The sequence below is a fragment of the Drosophila virilis genome, chromosome 3, assembly GCF_030788295.1.
Source record: "Drosophila virilis strain 15010-1051.87 chromosome 3, Dvir_AGI_RSII-ME, whole genome shotgun sequence".
NCBI classification, from domain to species: domain Eukaryota; kingdom Metazoa; phylum Arthropoda; class Insecta; order Diptera; family Drosophilidae; genus Drosophila; species Drosophila virilis.
Window position 1 is genome coordinate 21,526,222 of NC_091545.1, and position 19,071 is coordinate 21,545,292.

Sequence of the window (19,071 nt, forward strand, 5' to 3'; positions counted from 1 at the left end):
CGCAGCACATGATATTTTTCTAAGGCTGCGTAGGCCTTGCGTTTAACTTTAACTTCAGTTAGAGCAAGAAAATATGGAAGGTGTTATTTAAAATTCATTTTAAAATTTGGAAATTACCAACATGTTGACTGCTTTGGGGAGATTGGCAACGGGTAAGAGCAGGACATATGCGCATATGTAATGTCAAGGCGATTAATTTGATTTTTTAAAGCATGTCCTAAAATTGGCTTCAAGGGGTTCACTCAAGGAGGACGCCACCCGTACGGTCAACCGTCAATGGTCAAAAGCCCCCTGGAGCAACAAGGTCTCCTACATACTGGATCGGTATTCTACAAGGAAAAATCGAAGGGCGCAGGCAAACCTGAAAATGCGGCCAAGACCCCATTCAAGTGCGATGATCTAAGTAAGTTATGTCCAGATCCTTGTGTCGATGATGAAGAAATGGATGCAATTGCTGAACACGTCGGCGGTAAATGCGAGAGGGATCCCTGCTCCAGGGTCAGAGAGCCTTGTGAGTCATATATCAAGACACATATAGGTGGAACGAAAAAACCTTCCAAGAAAACGGGCTCCAATAAAACAGAGACTAAACCCATTCCAATACCAACTGCCTCAGAGAATAAGGCAGAGACTAAACCCATTTCAACACCAACTGCCTCGAAGCACAAGGACACTACCTCCAGTAAATTAGCGACTGACGCAAATAAGAAACCGACAACCTGTAAGAAAGAAAAGGCTGCCTTTAGTAAAAAGTCGATTGCCTCCCAAAAGACTGCCCCCAGTAAGAAACCGATTGCCTCTACTAAAAAACCGGCTTCCTCCAGTAAAGTACCGATTGATTCAAATAAAAAGGCTATCTGCAAGAAAAAACCGACTGTCGCCAGTCAAATAAAGGATACGTCCAATGGCAAACCGACTACCAATGCAAAGACCCCCGCCAAAAAGAAGTAAGATGTAAAGCAACAAGACTAATGATCAAATAATATAAAGACAGCCAACCAATTGGTATTATTCCAATGCCAGGAACCCCATCAAAAAAAAGTTAAACTGTTAAGCACCAAAATTAATAATTATTTAATATAAAGACATCCTTCCAAGCAATTTGTATATGAGTATTATTCACTAAAATTGTTTTCGATATAGAATATCTGAAATTCATTGCCATAAAGACCCGTGATTAGCCAGCAGCCATTGTCGCTGATGCGAATGAATTGGCCACGACCGCGCAGTACGCCCTTGACGTGGCCACGAGCTCCATCGCTGATCCTGTAGTAGTCCAAGGCACCGTCGCTGCTAGGACAGTAGATGATGTTGGCGTCACGGCTGCAGGCGATTGCGTTCTTGAAGGGCAGCGGAATTTGCACAATTAATTGGGCGGTGTCCTATTGAGGAATAATATACATAAGCATAATAATAATTTCGGAATTTCTTATATCAATACCTCCTCCTCGTGTCGCATATCGTGATAGTAGGTCTGTCCGCTCAGATCGCAGCTAACCACAATTTGGTGGCCATCCATTTCGGTTTTTTGCAGGGTAGACACCATGAATCGATGCCTGCGCAGGGCAAGCAGCTGTAGCTGCTTGTTGGATCTATCGGCAGCTGGCTGGCGGCTTGTGCTCCAGCAGCGATAGACGCCGCCATTGTTGGTGCCCAAAACGAAATCGTCCAGGCCCAGCGACACCATAGTCGTTAATTCCGTGGCCACTGAGGCTGGCAACGAATATCTAAATAGCACATTTAGTCAGGTAAAACTTTTCTATGTGTTTTATCTACAACTTACTCCCAATCCAAGGTCATTTGCTTGGCCACCAGCCACTGCAGCACCGTGCCATTGGCATAGCAGGCAAGCAGACGCTGCTCCGTAACCCAATCCAGTGCCACGGCAGCACCATATGTGGAGGAGACGCTGTGCAGCTGTTTTACTTCCGCGCTCGAGTCACCGCCAGCACGTGCCTGCTCGTATAGCCAGACAAAAAGCTCGCCATCCATGGTGGCGCCGGCAAACATTTGCTTGTTGAATCCATTGGTGCACAGGCTACGCAGGCAGGATTTCAGTGGCAGAGCTTTGGCCTCCGAGTATACCACAAAATTTCCATGGGACATACGCTGCGGCACAAAGAGCTTCAGCTGTTGCTCCACATGCTCACACCAGTCGTCGTGGGGTGCCACCGTCGTAGCCACCAGCACGGGCGCATTATTTGTGTGCACGCACAGCCAAATAGCCAATCCCTGCGAGTTTTCGACGCTGTCCATGGTTAGTTTCTGGTAGGTGTGCACCTGCAACTGCTCCTCCAGCGTGCACTGACTCGACTGCTGATCCTCCATGAGTGGCGTCGGCTGGCTTAATTCCTGCTCCACCAGTGGGCATATCTGCCGCAGCCATTTGGCCAGGGCACGCTCATCGTAGTCAACGCTCTTACTGCTGCAGCACTGCTCCGTTTGTGTGGCCACATGCTGCATCTCCTGCGTCTCGGTGCCAGCGTCCAAGCTAAGCGGCGGCGGATCCGTGCCCGTGCAGTTGTCCACCAGAGCATTTTGCTTCTCTATCGGCTGAGTAGCTGGAAATTCGATCACCGGAGAACTATAATGGGAAAGCACGTCCATGCTGCAAATGATTCAATATGCTTCAGACAACAGGGCTTACCCGTTGGCATAGCAACAGTCAACAACTGAAAAAGGTACCACCCCTGAAGGACTTATTCGCCAGATATGCAATACGAGAATGTGTTAATATTGTCTTTGGTCGATCGCTCAGTTTACGAACCTAATTTCTACCTCAGTTCGTTAACCGAGTTTCCTGAAATCCACATTTTGTTTAGACATATTTTCTTAATTTAAATGAAATAATTCCTTTTTAAATGCATAATTGCCCGATCTACTGAAAATATCACATGTCCTAGATATTTTCAAATAGAAGTTGCGGGCTAGATTTCTTCAAAAGTTTCGTTTTAAGCTGAACTAGTTTAAAGTTATCGATATGCTTATCGCACTTTCAATACTTAATTCGATTAAGTCTTATCGATATCAAGTTAAAATGTATCGATAAGTGTTCTTACCGTAATTTCAACACTAATAAATTCGCTTTAACGGGAAACGGAATAGAAGGCCTTGACTGAGCAGAAGATTGAAAATTTCTCATAAAAAATAAACTTTCATTAGCAAACGTGGCTGACTCAAGTGCAATTAATAAATAAATGCGAAATTGAAAAAAAAATCCATTGAAAATATATTAAGAAATAATAAGACCCACTTTTCCAGTATAAAGGCAAAAGATATCCAATATGTTGATCTGGACAAGATTGGCCACGGGTAAGCGTAGGAATTTGGCACATGTGACCTGAAAAGTTTACTGAGCTGGCTTAATTATTTAAAGCCTGTGCCAGAATTGGATTTAAGACAAGTCAGCAAGGAGGGTTAAGCCCACAAGGGCAGGCGGCAAACGTGAAACTCTCATTACAGACGCGCACACTTCATACTGGGCGCATGCTCTCCGCGGATGAAGACGACAAGTGTAAGACCGATGAGTCCTTCTTTAAGCCTTTGTGTCCCGAGGATGACAAGAAAGAAGTAGTTGCTGAAAAAGTGAGCGGTAAGTACCAAAAAGATCTGTGATGGGCGTCCTTTAAGTTATTTGTCAATGAACATTTCGGCGGTGGAGGAAAAGACGATTCTTGTGAAGATGAGACTGGTAAAGGCAAGCAGGGCGGAGAAGGAGCAGGAGCAGCTACGGGACAGTTGGTTGGCAAACGCCGCGAGGGCATTATCCATGCCGTAATTGGGCCCGTCATTGATGTTTACTTTCCGGAGGAGGTGCCCGAAGTGCTGAATGCCATGGAGATACAGGATGCGCCAATCGGTCGTCTGGTATTGGAGGTAATCTGTTCATTCAATACCTGCGTTATTTTACACTTAAAAAGCAATTTAGGTCTTACATCATTTGGGCAATAATGTGGTCCGCTGCGTCGCTATGGATTCTACAGATGGCTTAAGGCGTGGCCAGAAAGTTTTGGATACCGGATTTCCGATTCGAGTGCCCGTGGGCAAAGTGGTATTGGGTCGCATTGTGAACGTGGTGGGTGATCCAATAGACGAACGCGGCGAGATTAAGAGCGAGTTTTACTCTTTCATACATAATGAAGCTCCGGAATTGATTGAATTAAATGTTAAGCCGGAGATATTGGAGACAGGCATCAAGGTAATCGATCTTCTGGCACCCTACGTAAAGGGCGGAAAAATTGGTCTCTTCGGTGGTGCTGGCGTGGGCAAAACTGTGCTAATTATGGAACTAATCAGTAATATTGCTAAAACGCACGGCGGCTATTCCGTGTTTGTTGGCGCCGGGGAGCGCACACGCGAGGGTAACGATCTGTATCACGAAATGATCGAGACCAAGGTGATTTCTCTAGAGGACGACAGCTCGAAGGTGGCGCTCGTCTATGGCCAGATGAACGAGCCGCCGGGAGCGCGCAGTCGTGTGGTTTTGACTGGTCTGACCATTGCCGAATACTTTCGGGACATCGATGGACAGGACGTATTGCTTTTCATAGACAACATCTTTCGATTCACCCAGGCCGGCTCCGAGGTGTCTGCGCTACTGGGTCGAATACCCTCCGCCGTTGGGTACCAGCCCACGCTGGCCACCGACATGGGCATGATGCAAGAGCGTATTACCAGCACCAAAAATGGCTCGATTACATCCGTTCAGGCAGTCTATGTGCCTGCCGATGATTTGAGTGATCCGGCGCCGGCCGCCACGTTCTCTCACTTGGATGCAACTACTGTATTATCGCGTCCAATTGCCGAACTGGGCATTTATCCGGCTGTGGATCCGCTTGATTCAACGTCTCGAGTTCTCGATCCCGAAATTGTGGGTGATGAGCACTATAATGTCGCCCGAGCCGTGCAGAAGACATTGCAGGGCTACAAGTCCCTGCAGGATATTATCGCTATTCTGGGCATGGACGAACTCTCTGAGGAGGACAAACTAACTGTGGCACGTGCTCGTAAAATGCAACGCTTTCTCTCTCAGCCGTTCCATGTGGCCGAGGTATTTACTGGTCATCCAGGCAAGTCGGTGCCCGTAGAGAAATCAGTGGATGGTTTTAAGCGTTTGCTAAACGGCGAATACGATGACATACCGGAAATTGCATTCTATATGGTCGGCGATATAGACGAGGTGCTGGCCAAGGCAAATCAATTGGCAGCTAGCATGGCTCCCGATGGACCTGCCACCCCATCAGCCAAAGATGACAAAGGAAAGAAAGACGGGGAAAAGAGTAAGGCGGACGACAAGGAACCCAAAGCAGAAGCTAAAGCGGACGCTAAAGCAGAAGATAAGGATTCCAAGGAAAAGAAGCCCGAAAAGGGCAAAGATGACAAGGACAAGCCCAAAAATGAGCAACCAAAATCAGAAGCTAAGGACAAGAAAGCTGAATCAAAAGACAAGAAACCTGAATCTAAAGACAAGAAGGATACACCAAAAGACAAAAAGGATGAACCAAAAGACAAGAAAAAATAAATTTTGTATTATGTATGCACAATATAATTGAAATATCCATTACATATAACATGTATACCGAAGAGTTATGTGTATAATGTTAAAAAACATGCGACAAGAAAAAGATTTTGTCTAATCCTATATTATTTTGTAATTAACAATAAATATATTAAATATAAACAAGCACGTTATAATTAATAGAATTAACTAATTCGACAATAGTGAGTGTTTATTGATTCCAATTTTAAATTTAAACTTGCGCGCAATTTTTTCGCTCCGAGCTATTCGAACTTTTCGGACTGAGCTGTTCGAACAGCTGATTTATATTCGGACTGAGCTGTTCGAACAGCTTATTTGTTTTCGGACTGAGCTGCTCGAACAGCTGATTTCGGGCCGGCTAAATTGTTGTGGTTACGTGCAAAATGTTGCGTGCATTTCATTTTGGTCTTGTCAGGCGCCTATATTCTGTGAAACCAGCTAAGAAAGATGCAAATAAATATACAGACACAATAAATCTGCCCAGAACGCGGTTTCCGAATCGCTTGAGTGCGGCCAAACGTGAGGAGCAGGAACGACAAGTTCTCGACGTAAATTATTATATCAAGAAGATTGTCCGCAAATTGGCCAAATGTACCAAATGCTTTTTTGCAGCATAAGATTGCGCCCGCCTACAAGTACCAGGAGCAGCACAAGCACAAGCCAACCTTTGTGCTGCACGATGGGCCGCCCTATGCCAATGGCCAGCTGCACATGGGCCACGCCGTCAACAAGATACTGAAGGATATTACGTTGCGTCAACGTGTGGTACACGGACAGCAGGTTAACTACATACCCGGCTGGGATTGCCACGGATTGCCCATTGAGCTAAAGGCATCAAGCTCAGCGGCTGGCGACCAGAATGCGTTGGACATACGGCAGAAATGTGACTGAATCTGTTAACATATTGAAAACTTGTGTAACTTCTTGTTATTGCAGCGTGCGCCTTTGCCTTGGAGGCCATCGAGTCGCAGAAGGCGGAATTTCGCAGTTGGGGCATACTGGCCAACTGGCAGCCGGAAGACATCTATTTGACCTTCAGGCCCGAGTTCATTGCCAACCAGCTGCATATGTTTTATAATCTATACGAGCGCGGCTTTGTCTATCGAGATCTGAAGCCCGTCTACTGGTCTCCCTCCTCGAAGTAAGCTACACTGCCATTGAGTGGTTATTCTTATGTTCTCTCTTATTTTTAATAGAACAGCGCTGGCGGAGGCAGAACTGGAGTATGATGCAAAGTTCATTAGCCCCTCGGTCTACTTGCGTTGTGCTTTGAACGGCTTGTCGGCGATTGAAGCGGCCCAGGGCAAACAAATCTATGCGCTGGTCTGGACCACAACGCCTTGGACCCTGCCCAGTAATCAGGCAATCTGCTACAATAGCGCGTTGGATTATGTGCTGGTCAGGCTGTTGGACCGCGGACCAAATGAGCTTTATTTAATGGCCACAGCACTTATTGCAGATTTTGAGGCCAGCACGCAGCTTCAGTGTGAGATTGTGGAGCGTTTGGCTGGCAGCGCCTTAAGTGATTGCAGCTATCAACATCCCATAGACAAGACCCAAACAAAGCTGCCATTTTTTGACGCTACTCATGTGCAAGAGAGCAAAGGCACGGGCCTGGTGCACACGGCACCTGCGCACGGGCCCGATGACTTTCTGATTAGCCTGGCTAAGAAGTTGCCTGTCAAGTGCTACGTCAACGAGTCGGGCGTTTATACAGAAGAGGCGCCTGCATTTCTGCGTGGTCAGTCGGTGCTGGCGCAGGGCAATCCCCTGGTGTTACAACACATAGCCGAGGACGTTGTGCATGCCTCGAAGTTTGAGCATTCCTATCCGATTGACTGGCGTACCAAGCAACCGGTTATAATTCGGGCCAGCGAGCAGTGGTTCATAAATACGGATAAACTAAAGGCGCCCGCAGCTGCTGCCTTGGAACAGGTGGATATCTATCCGCGCGCTAATGCCGAGTCTAGTAAAAAAGCGCTGTTGACGCAGCTGCACAAGCGGCCCTATTGGTGCATATCCAGACAGCGTGCTTGGGGCGTGCCCATACCCGTGTTGTACAGACGAGACAACAATCAGGTGGTGCTAAATGCGGCTTTAATTGAGCATCTGTGTGGCTTGTTGCGTACCGAGGGCTCCATGGACTTTTGGTGGTCCAAACCGCTAGAGGAGCTGCTGCCGGCTGATCTCTTAAAGAAACTGGGCTGTGAGGCAAATCAGCTGATCAAGGGCAACGATATATTTGATATATGGTTCGATTCAGGCAGTACTTGGTCCGCGGTGCTAAAGGAGCAATCACAACAAGTGGCTGATCTTTATCTGGAGGGCTACGATCAGTTCACTGGCTGGTTTCAATCCTCGCTCTTGATGAGCATAGCGGCACGGAACTGTGCGCCCTATAGGTGAGTATTATTTTAATTGAAAACTATCTTAAATTTGCAACTAGCTCTTTTTATTTTGTAGGGCTCTCTTTGTGCATGGCTTTACGGTGGACGAAAAGGGCCACAAAATGTCCAAGTCACTGGGCAATGTGATTTCGCCCAAGCAGATAACCAAGAAATATGGCACAGATGTGCTGCGTTGGTGGGTGGCCTTCCACGGCACCCAGCACATGTCCATCACGGTCAGCGATAAACTGCTGCAGCAGTCGGCCGAGAATCTTAGCAAAGTGCGCGGTACACTGCGCTACCTGAACGGAGTCATCAATCAGAAGGAGCACAAGCTGTCCGATCCCACGCTGAATGATAGCTATTTGAATAAGTATCTGTTACACAACTTGTTGGGCTTTGAGCAGGAGGTAAGTCAACAATGCAGCAGACACAAGAGCAATTATTAATTTATTAATTTTAATGGCACAGATCCACAAGCTTTATAATGGCTATGAGTATAATCGAGTTGTGGCCAGCATTCAGAATTTTATTGCCAACCAGGTGTCGGGCATTTATGTGCATTTGATCAAGGATCGACTATACTGTGGCAACAACCAGGAGCTGCAAGCCATTCGCTACACACTGAGCCACTGTTATAGGCAGCTTTGCAAGGCACTGTGGCCCATAACGCCTTACCTAATCGAGGAAAGCTGGAGCTACTACGATCCAACTGGCAGCGCCTTCTACGAGGAAACAGTGCAAGCTAATAAAGATTGGGAAAATGTGCAGGCCAGCCAGATAGTAAATGCAGCATTGGATATTAAGCGCCTAGTGAACCAACAGGCAGGCGATGTCAACAGCTGGCATCTCGCAGTGAACATTAAATGTGGTTCACAGCAACAACTGGAAATGCTTTCTGCATTACATGGCCAGTTGAATGTGCCATTTTCGAACTCGGAACTGTGCGAGATTCTGCAAGTAGGCAGTGCAACGCTGCAGACTCAGTTGGACGCTGCAACGGACACAGCTGTGGTTACACTACAGACGCTCAACGCGCCGCTTTGTCCACGTTGTCGCCGCTATAGCGTGGTCGAGCCCGAGCAGGAGATCTGCAAGCGGTGTTCGGGCATTCTGTCTAATAAGAAATAGTTTTATAATATTGTTGTTTATATAGGTCGGTTGCGTAAAAGTTAATACATTTTATATTTAATGATTTCTAGAAACTCTGTAAGCATTTAAGCAGCGTGTCGCGTACTTTGAGACGCGTCGTTGGCTTGCCGCCACATATAATGTGAGTTTCATTGTCGTCGAACTTGATGGTGGTGTCTTCATTGATCAACTGCAGCGTGAGGTTGCCGCCGCTGCGGTCCATTTTAATGTTGGAGAAGCCATCCTGAGCCAAACGCTTCATCAGCGCATCCACATCGATGCTGCCATACTCATATTTGACATTCTTAAGCACGTCCTCTTTGGAGGGCGCAGCGCTTAGGCCGCCGCTGCTTGTACTGGGCTCATCTTTGATGCTGTCTGCACATGGCTGGATGCAGTGCACCTTGTCTTTCACCTGCAGCACACCCGTGAGTGTGGATAGCGAGACACCAGCCACCACCTCACGTGCCATTATCTTCTGTGCAAGTTCTGAGGCAATGTAAATGCGATCCAGCTTGCGTTTTAGTGGCAACCTGATGATCTCTCCGCATTTGAAGGTAATGATTTTCTTGTCCGGCTGTTCAATAAACAGATTGGCCGCTGCGGGATGGGGCTTTGTATATGCCTCCGGTATAACCAGCACATTGGGCTTTAGCTCCTTGATTAGCTTATTGGCCTGCTGGTAGTTCAGTGAGGTGTCGATGGGGCAGTAAAAGGCCTTCATAGCCAGCGGCTGGAATGGCGCCAATACTTGCAGGTATGGAAAATCAGGTTCCGTAAATATAATCGAGTTGTTTGGATTATTACCCCACATTTCAATGAAATGCACAGCATCACCGAAACGCAGGCTAGGATGACCGCAAAACACAACACAGGGCTGACCCCAGAAAAAAGGGAAACGATACGTTAAGCAGTCAAATTTGGATTTACGGTAATCTCACCTGTCTGAAGTCCTTGCTAAAGCCCTCGGAGAATACATGGTTATAGTGCTTCAGCTTGGAATTGCGCAGGTAGAAGGCGTGCGGAAAGGGGTCATCGGGCAGATAGACTTTGTTCTGCTTGGCCGAGCTCAGCCATTCGGCCAATATGTTAGAGTAGGCCAGCGAACTGTCCGCCACGGGCGATATGAAGAACATGGGCACATTGTTGAGACCAGCATTTTCCAGATTTTGCGTTAGGCACTCAAACAAGTCGTACACAACGCCCGATGGGTAACAGGGTATCAGAGCTGAGCCGTTGTTACGTATCGTCAGTGCCACGTTCATGCACAATTCGCCCAGCTTTGTGTCTGGATTAACAGTTGGCGCCTGCGTTAATCCGGTCATAATTAGTACATCGGCATGTTTGAGTGCCGACTGATTGATGGGACGCGGGTGCGTTGTTAGCGTTGAGGAGCCGCTCACGTAGCATATCTTCTCATGCGCAGTGCTCAGCACCCAATTGCTAGAGCCCAGGCAGTAGCCAGAACTGACGGGAGTTGCTATAAAGGCGCCTAGTATATCCAGTTTCTCATCATAGCCCATGATGGTCACTTTTGACAGACTTCCCTGGACATCCTTTAGACTGAAAATGGTGCGCCACTTCTTTGCACGAAAGGCTTCGTTCAATGGGCTGGGCAGCAAATGCAGTTTCTCCTTCCACAAACGAGCCGTGCAGGCCTTGGGCGACACTTCAATGTAATCCACCAGTTCTTCGAGAAAAAATCGGCCAATCTGTAGCGTTGGCTCCGTTGCATAGACCTTGCCTTTGAAGCCCGTGTTCTCCGTAATGTATGGCAGGGCCAGCATGTTAAGATAGTTTGAGATAAGTATGACATCCAGTTCACTAAAATCGAGCATTTTATCCATTGGCAAATTGAACTCCGGCACCGAATCCACAAACACTCGGCCGCAGCACTCTTTGAGTTCACCATCCATTTGAGGATCATGGTCGCTGCTGGGCACAAAGTTCGGCAGATTAGAGAGCTTCAGGCTTTGCACGAAGGGTAATGGCAGAAAGTTTAAAACCGTTTGCTCCGTCAAGCCGCAGTCCAGCATTATGCGGAGTCCCTTGAATGTGATGATGTAGCATGGTTTTGCTAAGTCACCGCTGAGACAATACTGCAATGGTATAATTTAGATTAATTTACATTGTCATTTCCGTTCATAAACATTTGTTATTTTGGGTTTTACCAATCTCATCCCGATAAAGTGCTAGCCGCCGTGACGACGCAAAGCAACACGATGACTGTTAGCATTGCAGATGTCTTTCCATAGCTTAACATTTGACAGATATGTTAATAACAGCGAGGGCTAACACAGCGCGCTATTTTTTGGAAAAACCTGCCATAGTCCGCTTATTACTTCAATACATTGAACTTTTTATCGTAGTAAATTAATTTCCTGTAGAAGTGTGTAAATGACTGTTGTTTTAATTTATAAATTAATTAATTTATAATGAAACCGCTGAAAATTGATCCCTACAGCTGTTAAACCATCGTTAGATTCATTACAGACCGACCGCCAAAACAGCTGCTTAGCCGAAGTTGAATAATGCAATATGGCAACGCTGTACACGCTCATATGCCGGCGTCTATTTAAAAAACAAAACTAAAGCAACATTCAATTTTGTTATATTTATTTATTATACAGTATGTCTCAGCAAATACGCGTTTTACAATGTGTGGAGTGCAGTTTATATCAGGTTCGATTTAAAAAATCTCTTAATATTATTAAACAGCCCTAATGTGCGAATACGTAGGTGGATATTGTCAAGAAGACAAACAAATGGGAGTGTAAAGTTTGCCGCTTTAAACAAATGGTACACAAGGAGTTCTTTCGTGGTTCCGGCGCTGAATGCCGTGCAAAGGTGCAACAGCTAAACCTGGAGCATGGCCAAAGGCAACAAGCACAGGAAGAGCGTAAAATCTTGGAGGCGCTTCAAAATGTGAAGTGCGACAGTTCTTCGGCTGCGCAGCTACCGCCATCTCCTCGCATCAAGGGTCCAAGCAAATGGGCTGATTATGTTGATGAACCGATTGCAGTGAATCGGTTTGGTCCTAAAACACATTCCCAAGACCAGGATGAGCAAGGTAATATTTCAATACATAGAAAGCAAAGTGGTTCCAGAAAGCGAAATGCTCAAAATGAATTTGTCGCTAATATAAAAGGGGCCTCAAAATGGCAAAACTTTTTGTAAATAAAAATGCACGCTTGCTTAAATTGTATATGTAGGTATTTTTATTAAAATTTGTTTGCTTTTGTTTATTATTTGAAACGCGTGGTGGAGGCAGTTGAGTATATGTATATAGTTTATCCCTATAGAGGATCAACGCCTCCACGGCTAATCGAATACATTTTGCATTAGTTTCTACATAGTATAGAAAGATGCCTTTAATTATTGTGTTAAATATTGTTAGTTGAGGGATACTATTTAATGCTGTTGCTTTCAAATTGGGCAATATGCTGGACACAACAATTAATGAGTGCCCAAATTTAATTAGTGTGAATGGAAATTGTTATAGTTATTGATCGTATTTTGTAACGCAATTAGATTGAGAAAAAAACTGTTATTCATATTTGTTGACAGCTACATATTCCTATTGATGAATTGCTTAGCACTTATGCCGTAGCGGGAGCTGTTGGGGTTGTATCCTTCTTGGCCACCTTCTCATCGGAACCAGTCTCTTCGATGTCGGCGGGATCCGCGTCGGTACCGGATGCTCCAGCCTTGCCTGATGAGCGACGTCGTTTGCGATTGATGCGCCATGGGCGCATTGGATATTTCATGGCCGGCAGCTGATCCATGCCAAGTACTTTAAACATCTGACGGAAAGCAATGTAACGCAGGAATAACTGTGACGAGACAGTGAGATCTTCGCGCTCCTGCTTGGTGAGTTGTTGCAGAGCATCGGTTGGATCCTTTTCACACGGATCCAGCAAGCCAGGCCCATTGATCAAAAAGCCCGAAGACAAAGCCTCCATAATGCGACGCAAGCAGTCGCCGGGTGAGATGGGAAAGCCAGCCGATGAAATAACTTTCTCCACGAGCAACTCCAGCGACCATTGTGGCAGTGACTGCCACGAAGAAACACGCTGGCAAAGATCACGTAATATGCGAATAACCATTACGCACGATTGCAATCCGGTTGCACGTGCCTGGAACCATTTGGCGTGGCGCAAATCGGCCAGTGCCTGCAAAAGAAGCAAAATAAATATGTAAAATGCTGCTGTAATAAGATTATTATGATTGAAATGCTTTTGATAGTTATTCAGCATTACGATCCTTGTATAAGAATAGATTACGCACCCGCAGACACGGCTCGCGTGGCAAAAAGTCAGTTTCGGCAGCTGTCGAAGACGATGCAGCATCCTCCGGCTTACCGACACCCTCGCATGATTCGCGCAGCAAAGGTGATGTGAGTGTTATCTTAACCGCGACCACTTCATCGAGCACTATTACGGCAGCCTCTTCGGCATTCACCTCGACGCGATAGTTGACCTGTGTGTCACCTGGAACGGAAAGTGTTTAGCCATGTGTTAGTTTCGATCGGTACTGGACAACAGAATAAAAAGAAGCATTAACAAGTTTAACTACGCGAAAAGTTCGGCTTAGAAAAGAGACAAACATTGTTGAGTAGATGATAGATAATTCCATGTGTGGGCCCACAAACTATAAATATATACAAGACATGAAGATGCACATCTGATAATCTCAAAAGCAAAATGTAAATGTTTGTTTCTTCCTACGTTCCACGGATAACAAATTCCGCTCTGTTCCCAGCAAACATACATATCACCAGTATATATATATATACATATATATTACAAGTATTTAACGTGTTCTATGACTTGCGTGCTGGGATCGGACCGGGCAGCCGGCGGAGTAGCCAACTCCACCTCGGCCTCGTAAACGGAATTGCAAACAAGAGTCGAAAATTTAAATGGAATTGCAATTCCACTTAGGACGCGTGGCTGGCTGTTTGGTTAGTTTTATTGCCAAAAAAAAAAAAAAAAAAAAAAAAAAATTGTACAAAAATTAAAAAAACATTGACCGAAATTTTTCGTTTATTTGCGGATTGATTGAATGACTAGCCACGCTCAGGTCACTAATTAGTCATCGGTCAGGTCAGCATTCACCGTTCGCAACACAAATTTCGGTCGCAATTTTTCGTTAGCTTAGTTTTCACATAGTTATACACAATCAAGTTTGATACACACAAAACGGATGCTTGAATAGGCATCGATATTTTCTCTATTGAGGTAGGTGGAGATGCCCATTTTACAGGGGCGCAACAATTTTGGCTGATAAATATTATATAGTTATATGTATACCATTATAGGATAACACACACATATACTATATATTCCATGTGTCTGTACCATCATCAAAGCGCCTTCTATGCGTCTGTCTGTGTGGATCAATCGCATTGCTTCAGCAGGTCGGCTGTATATACATATATATTTATATTTAAAGCTGCCTTGGAGCTTAATATAATATATTTCAAAGGACTTTATTTACACAAAGTTTCTTCGCATTGGAAGTGGAAACGGGGATAAAGAGTGGATTTCTGTGCTGTTGATGATTGATTCTATGATGCGTGTGTGTGTGTGTGTGTTTGTGTGTGCGTGTGTATGGCTAGTACAGTAGAACAACAACAGAGCACAACAGAGCGAGCACCCAAACTTTGTATAAATATATTCCTTTGGTTCAATTGTTTGTTTGATTTGGTTAAAGTTTCATTGTTCCACACATATGAACTCTTCCGCAGCCGCTTAGCTAGCTTTAGCTTCCGCCAGCGTGTAGAGAGTCCAGCAGAGTACTGCTTGTGTTACCATTACGATTATGAGATATCCGTTGATTCGATTTCCACCACCAGCAGTAGCAGTAGCAGTAGGAGTAGCAGCAGCAGCAGCTTGGAAAGCTATAGACGGCTAACAGACACCTGAGTGTGAGTAGTGTGAGTGGATAGCATCTCAAGGCTAAGGGCTCAAATCTTATCCTGCAGAGAGAGAAGCTGAAAACGGCAAATACGTTTTTATTTTTTATGGCTTGCTAGTTTGGCTTTTATTAGGCTGCTGTTGTTCGTTGTTTCTGTTCGTTGTTGGTTCTGGTCGTCAACAAAATTTAAATCCGCCACGGCAACAACAACAACAGGGCTCAACAGTAGTTCTAGTAGCAGTAGAGTATGTACATACATTAATAATTTCACTTTTTCCACACAAATTGCGCATCGCAAACGGACTGAATTTTTGTTTATATTAGTTATCACATTATGTGCATTCGTAATTATAATTTGTATATTTGGATTGCTTTTCTAGCATCATTGCGCTCCGAAATGTATTTACTCTCTTTTGGCGAAATTCACATTCTGTGAATTTGGCCAGGCAAAATGAAAGTTTTGGATTTGCTGCTTTTGATTTTTGCAATTTGTCGCGTTGCTTTATTCGACATGGATATGTCTTGGAGTCACATCAGGAAATACTATTGATTATCGCATAATAATATTTGATACCATTATGTACACATTTTTTTCTTCTTTCAAACAAGTCTCATATATTCGAATATTTAAGGCATAAATGTATTTGTGTTGCACTGTAATTTAATTATTTATGTGAGCTGCAAAATGTAACAAGGCCGCGAAATACAGTATATGGAAATAGGATATACGAAATATACCTGATATATTTTGTATAATTTGCTCTAATATATACTCTACTTTCATATATTCTATTTCATGGTGCCGCCTACACCTAGCTCTTTTCCTAATCCCCCACACATTTTCTAATAGGAATACACCATCTAAAATAAAGACATATTTCATTGTATTTTTCCCTAATGCACATATATATATATATATTTGCATTTCAGATATTACTACCAAATGTTCAATAAGGATCTTCATCTTCCCTAATTTAACAGGTCAACTCGAAATACTTCATCGATTCTTTAAAGAAAGTAGGTAAGTAGAGATATAAACTATATTCCACAGTTGCTTTAAGTCGATATATATATAAGGATTCTTTAAAACCGAAGAACAATTATGTTTTCTTGCGTTATATTTCTATGCATCGATCGGATCTATTTGGTTTGCGTATTATTGTGAAGTGTACAGTGTGAGCGTGTGTGGAGAGCCTAAGACATATCCATGGTAATTTTAGTTTCCCGACTAGAGGAATTCAGATAGCTGCTTCTTCTGTTTATAGCCATTTCTCTGGAAAAAGTTATTGCCCCTTGTTTACGGGCAGTGCAATCAATATTCACAATGGACACCAAAATATATATAGATGTGTATATATATCAAGGGATATATTTATGCATGTATATGTATGTGGTATATATGTCGCCGAATTCTCTGCAACTTACCTGCAACCTCCTTGAGCTTGTCGGGCAGCACATTGGTCACACGCTGCAACAGACTTGTCGTTGGCTTTTCCGCACAGAGGACGACTAGCTCGACAGCTGTGTCGCCGTGAAGCAAGAGTCCCTTGGCCAAGTAACCGACACGCATGACGCCCTTCAAGATGCGTACCACATTTCCGCCATTGTCGGCGTCCTTGTGGAATGAGAATATCTGGTTATCGCGCCCATCCTTTTCCGAGGGCTTATCAGCCTTCTCCTTCTTGGCGGCCGGTCCACTCTCACTGACTGCAGCAGCAGGAGTTGGAAGCTCGGCCAATGCATCCGAGACGAGTTTAAGTGCACGCTCTGTGTGAGACACAATGCGCTGTATAGTCTGGAGTTCTTCCTCCTTGGGATAGATTTCGGCATGACGCGCAATGGCGTGGCGATCGTCGGTGCTTTCCGGACGACGCACGTTTCCGCCGCCAGGCATCATGCCAAAGTGTGGCGGCGGTCCATTGCCCATGCGTCCAAAGCGCTGAGCGCCTGTGATATAGATGATTCGTTATATATGCGGAATTTATTTGATGTAACTAAGGCCTTACCTCCAAAGCTGCGTGACATCCAATTATTGTAGTCATACTCTTCATTGTATTGACGATTGCGCTGTTCGTCCCAATAGTTTCCCGCCTCGTGATCATCGCCACGGTGCGAGGACATGAGTGCACGCTGCGCACGAGCCTCGGCCAGACGACGCTGACGTGGTGTCGGCTTAAAGTCAACAACCAAATCTGGCTGGACTTTGCGCTTGTATTGCAAGCGATGGCGACGTCCTTTCATGTGCATCTCTTTGGCATTCGGATCGTTGAACTTGCAGTCGCATAGCTTACAGTTAAAGCTAAGTATCTTGCCCTCATCGTCCTTGACTTCCTCAATATACTCGCCACCGACGGGCTTAATGTTGTCCGTATTCTCGCCCATCGAATCGTCCAGATTGTCATCAATGTTATCAGCTGCTGCTGCTGCATCACCACCGGCGGTTGCCGCAGTTTCGGTTTGATCAGACTTGCCTGCTGCGGCTGCAGCAGCCGACGCATTTGGCCCGGCGGCGGGCACAAAGTTTATCTTGCCCATTTTTTTCGGCTCCTCGGATGGTATGGGTTTGCCCAGCTTCTGATGCAGCTTGACCACTTTCTGGTGTTTGGCGCCACGCACATGAGCCGCATAGGCATCAGTGCCAGTGCAGGTGACATCACAAAGTTCGCAGTGATAGTTGTTGCCACGGTTCTGGGCGCTGTTGGTGGCGCTTGCCTGCATTTTAAGCGATGCCTCACGCTTCTTGTGCTTCTGGCCTTCCAAATGTTCGCGGTACGTTTGGGGGCCGGCACAAGAGATTTTGCACACCTCACAATAGTGCAGCTGCTGTGGGCGCGGAGGAGCCTTTGGACGCAAGCCCCGTAAAGCAACAGCGCCGGGAATCGTGGGTCCCATCTTGCGCTGATACCAGCTATTACCGCCGCCGTTTGGCTTCTGCCCTGGATGCTGCTGGGCCACATACATGCTGGCCGCATTGTAGAGCGCCGTATCATAGCCGCTATAATTATTGCCACCCGCCACATTTGGTGGTGGCTTGGCTCCACCATTCGATTTGTCTATTTTGCCCATGCCCTTTTGTGCAGAGTTGGGATTTTTAACGGGCGGCGCCGAGTAATGTGTCTTGCTAACTGCTGCGGCTGCTGCTGCCGCTGAGGCCGTGCTGTAGCTGGCCGGCGCTTGCTGATAGAATGTTTTGGTGGCGTCGTACGATTGCATGGCACTCCGGTAGTCACCATAGCCACCATAGCCCGCAGCACCAGCGCCGGCGCCGGCCGCTGCATACCCGCCCCCGCCCTGGCCAGCAGCCACAGCAGCATTTTGATATGCGGCCGCATTTGCATATGTTGCATTGGTTACGGCCGGGTAGGTGACCTGTCCCGTATTGTACTGAGTACCGCCGTAGTTGAACCCGGCATAGTTGTTGTTCGCCATTGCCACGCAATTGCTGTAAAACGAAAGGAACAAACAATACAAATTACCAATCAATGCAAATCAGTTAACGATCCAATCGTCCCTCTCGACCTAATGACAAATCAGTTCTTACATTTACATTTACTTCCTATTACTTTCTTATTGCTCTGCCAAATATTTACTTTGACTGTATAGTTTTTTTTTATTTGTGCCTGTCGAATAATAGCCTGTTTATATCTGTTAATAGAATGCATGAAAAAGTACTTTTAGTCACGTCATGTTTTCAGTCTGCCAGAAAGGAAACCCCCACCATTTTTTCTCTATCGATTTTTCTGGCTCAAGTTTGAATGCATTTTTCGTAAATGCAAGCAACACGCACGAACATCCAACAACACATTCCATATAATACAATTACAGCCACATAAAAATATCAATATTAAAAGAACAATTTGCGCACTTAAATTACCTTAAATTTGTTGAGCTGCTGAAAATTTTCCGTCTATCAACCGGCGACAGTAGCGATGTGTATATGAATATCGCACAACGTCGATAACTAATTTTAGTCACGCCGCTGACGGCGAGTTGCCAGGAGCTGTTGTGTGTAGTGCTGCCAGCCGCAGCTTTGGCAAAGTAGTTAAATATAATAGACGAAATAACTCAATATGCGTTCTGAATACAAATTGGCAA

General features: G+C 45.4%; 6 protein-coding genes across 9 annotated transcripts; 3 read left to right on the forward strand and 3 right to left on the reverse strand.

Moving 5' to 3' along the window:
- The first annotated feature begins 276 nt into the window (after window positions 1–276).
- Window positions 277–951, forward strand: LOC6622140 (large ribosomal subunit protein uL23). The gene has a single exon (XM_002048146.4). The coding sequence runs from the start codon at window positions 277–279 to the stop codon at window positions 949–951; it is 675 nt and encodes a 224-aa protein (XP_002048182.3).
- Window positions 846–2,955, reverse strand: LOC6622146 (uncharacterized). Of its 2 annotated transcripts, XM_002048147.3 has the most exons (4): window positions 2,648–2,954; window positions 1,784–2,584; window positions 1,442–1,727; window positions 846–1,382 (listed from the first exon to the last, which is right to left on the reverse strand). In XM_002048147.3, exons 2-4 carry the CDS (start codon window positions 2,461–2,463, stop codon window positions 1,116–1,118), a joined length of 1,233 nt encoding a protein of 410 aa, XP_002048183.2. In that variant the 5' UTR covers window positions 2,464–2,584; window positions 2,648–2,954; the 3' UTR covers window positions 846–1,115. The 2 variants fall into 2 exon arrangements, with proteins under 2 accessions (XP_002048183.2, XP_070063887.1); XM_070207786.1 differs by having other exon boundaries at window positions 1,784–2,955.
- A 151-nt stretch (window positions 2,956–3,106) lies between these two features.
- ATPsynbetaL (ATP synthase, beta subunit-like) lies at window positions 3,107–5,675 on the forward strand. Of its 2 annotated transcripts, none has more exons than XM_002048148.4 (4): window positions 3,107–3,312; window positions 3,377–3,592; window positions 3,668–3,876; window positions 3,929–5,675. In XM_002048148.4, exons 1-4 carry the CDS (start codon window positions 3,285–3,287, stop codon window positions 5,519–5,521), a joined length of 2,046 nt encoding a protein of 681 aa, XP_002048184.2. In that variant the 5' UTR covers window positions 3,107–3,284; the 3' UTR covers window positions 5,522–5,675. The 2 variants fall into 2 exon arrangements, with proteins under 2 accessions (XP_002048184.2, XP_015031469.1); XM_015175983.3 differs by having other exon boundaries at window positions 3,108–3,312; window positions 3,662–3,876; window positions 3,929–5,674.
- Window positions 5,676–5,877: 202 nt separating this feature from the next.
- On the forward strand, window positions 5,878–9,121 carry IleRS-m (Isoleucyl-tRNA synthetase, mitochondrial). Its single transcript, XM_002048149.4, has 6 exons — window positions 5,878–6,087; window positions 6,152–6,422; window positions 6,476–6,680; window positions 6,736–7,941; window positions 8,003–8,336; window positions 8,398–9,121. The coding sequence occupies exons 1-6, from the start codon at window positions 5,923–5,925 to the stop codon at window positions 9,055–9,057; spliced, it is 2,841 nt and encodes a 946-aa protein (XP_002048185.1). The 5' UTR covers window positions 5,878–5,922; the 3' UTR covers window positions 9,058–9,121.
- Window positions 9,055–11,386, reverse strand: IntS9 (integrator complex subunit 9). The gene is made up of 3 exons (XM_002048150.4): window positions 11,229–11,386; window positions 9,999–11,156; window positions 9,055–9,934 (listed from the first exon to the last, which is right to left on the reverse strand). Exons 1-3 carry the CDS (start codon window positions 11,235–11,237, stop codon window positions 9,125–9,127), a joined length of 1,977 nt encoding a protein of 658 aa, XP_002048186.1. The 5' UTR covers window positions 11,238–11,386; the 3' UTR covers window positions 9,055–9,124.
- Window positions 11,387–12,252: 866 nt separating this feature from the next.
- On the reverse strand, window positions 12,253–19,007 carry Zn72D (Zinc-finger protein 72D). Of its 2 annotated transcripts, XM_015175015.3 has the most exons (5): window positions 18,851–19,006; window positions 16,983–18,418; window positions 16,402–16,923; window positions 13,345–13,547; window positions 12,253–13,229 (listed from the first exon to the last, which is right to left on the reverse strand). In XM_015175015.3, the coding sequence occupies exons 2-5, from the start codon at window positions 18,403–18,405 to the stop codon at window positions 12,657–12,659; spliced, it is 2,721 nt and encodes a 906-aa protein (XP_015030501.1). In that variant the 5' UTR covers window positions 18,406–18,418; window positions 18,851–19,006; the 3' UTR covers window positions 12,253–12,656. The 2 variants fall into 2 exon arrangements, with proteins under 2 accessions (XP_015030501.1, XP_015030502.1); XM_015175016.3 differs by lacking the exons at window positions 12,253–13,229; window positions 13,345–13,547 and adding an exon at window positions 14,898–15,052 and having other exon boundaries at window positions 18,851–19,007.
- Between the last annotated feature and the right edge of the window lie 64 nt (window positions 19,008–19,071).

Excerpts from the sequence above, each read along its gene's own strand:
- LOC6622140 (XM_002048146.4), top strand. The coding sequence starts at position 277 with ATGGTCAAAAGCCCCCTGGAGCAACAAGGTCTCCTACATACTGGATCG.
- LOC6622146 (XM_070207786.1), bottom strand. The coding sequence starts at position 2,607 with ATGGACGTGCTTTCCCATTATAGTTCTCCGGTGATCGAATTTCCAGCT. Across the intron at positions 1,728-1,783 it reads CAAATGACCTTGGATTGGGA|ATATTCGTTGCCAGCCTCAG; the intron begins GTAAGTTGTAGA and ends TGTGCTATTTAG. Across the intron at positions 1,383-1,441 it reads ATATGCGACACGAGGAGGAG|GACACCGCCCAATTAATTGT; the intron begins GTATTGATATAA and ends ATTCCTCAATAG.
- ATPsynbetaL (XM_015175983.3), top strand. The coding sequence starts at position 3,285 with ATGTTGATCTGGACAAGATTGGCCACGG. Across the intron at positions 3,593-3,661 it reads AGTTGCTGAAAAAGTGAGCG|GAAAAGACGATTCTTGTGAA; the intron begins GTAAGTACCAAA and ends TCGGCGGTGGAG. Across the intron at positions 3,877-3,928 it reads TCGGTCGTCTGGTATTGGAG|GTCTTACATCATTTGGGCAA; the intron begins GTAATCTGTTCA and ends AAAGCAATTTAG.
- IleRS-m (XM_002048149.4), top strand. The coding sequence starts at position 5,923 with ATGTTGCGTGCATTTCATTTTGGTCTTGTCAGGCGCCTATATTCTGTG. Across the intron at positions 6,088-6,151 it reads AGGAACGACAAGTTCTCGAC|CATAAGATTGCGCCCGCCTA; the intron begins GTAAATTATTAT and ends GCTTTTTTGCAG. Across the intron at positions 6,681-6,735 it reads TACTGGTCTCCCTCCTCGAA|AACAGCGCTGGCGGAGGCAG; the intron begins GTAAGCTACACT and ends TATTTTTAATAG.
- IntS9 (XM_002048150.4), bottom strand. Across the intron at positions 9,935-9,998 it reads TTAGCAAGGACTTCAGACAG|CCCTGTGTTGTGTTTTGCGG; the intron begins GTGAGATTACCG and ends TTCTGGGGTCAG.
- Zn72D (XM_015175015.3), bottom strand. The coding sequence starts at position 18,405 with ATGGCGAACAACAACTATGCCGGGTTCAACTACGGCGGTACTCAGTAC. Across the intron at positions 16,924-16,982 it reads GATGTCACGCAGCTTTGGAG|GCGCTCAGCGCTTTGGACGC; the intron begins GTAAGGCCTTAG and ends TCTATATCACAG. Across the intron at positions 13,230-13,344 it reads CACGCGAGCCGTGTCTGCGG|GCACTGGCCGATTTGCGCCA; the intron begins GTGCGTAATCTA and ends CTTCTTTTGCAG.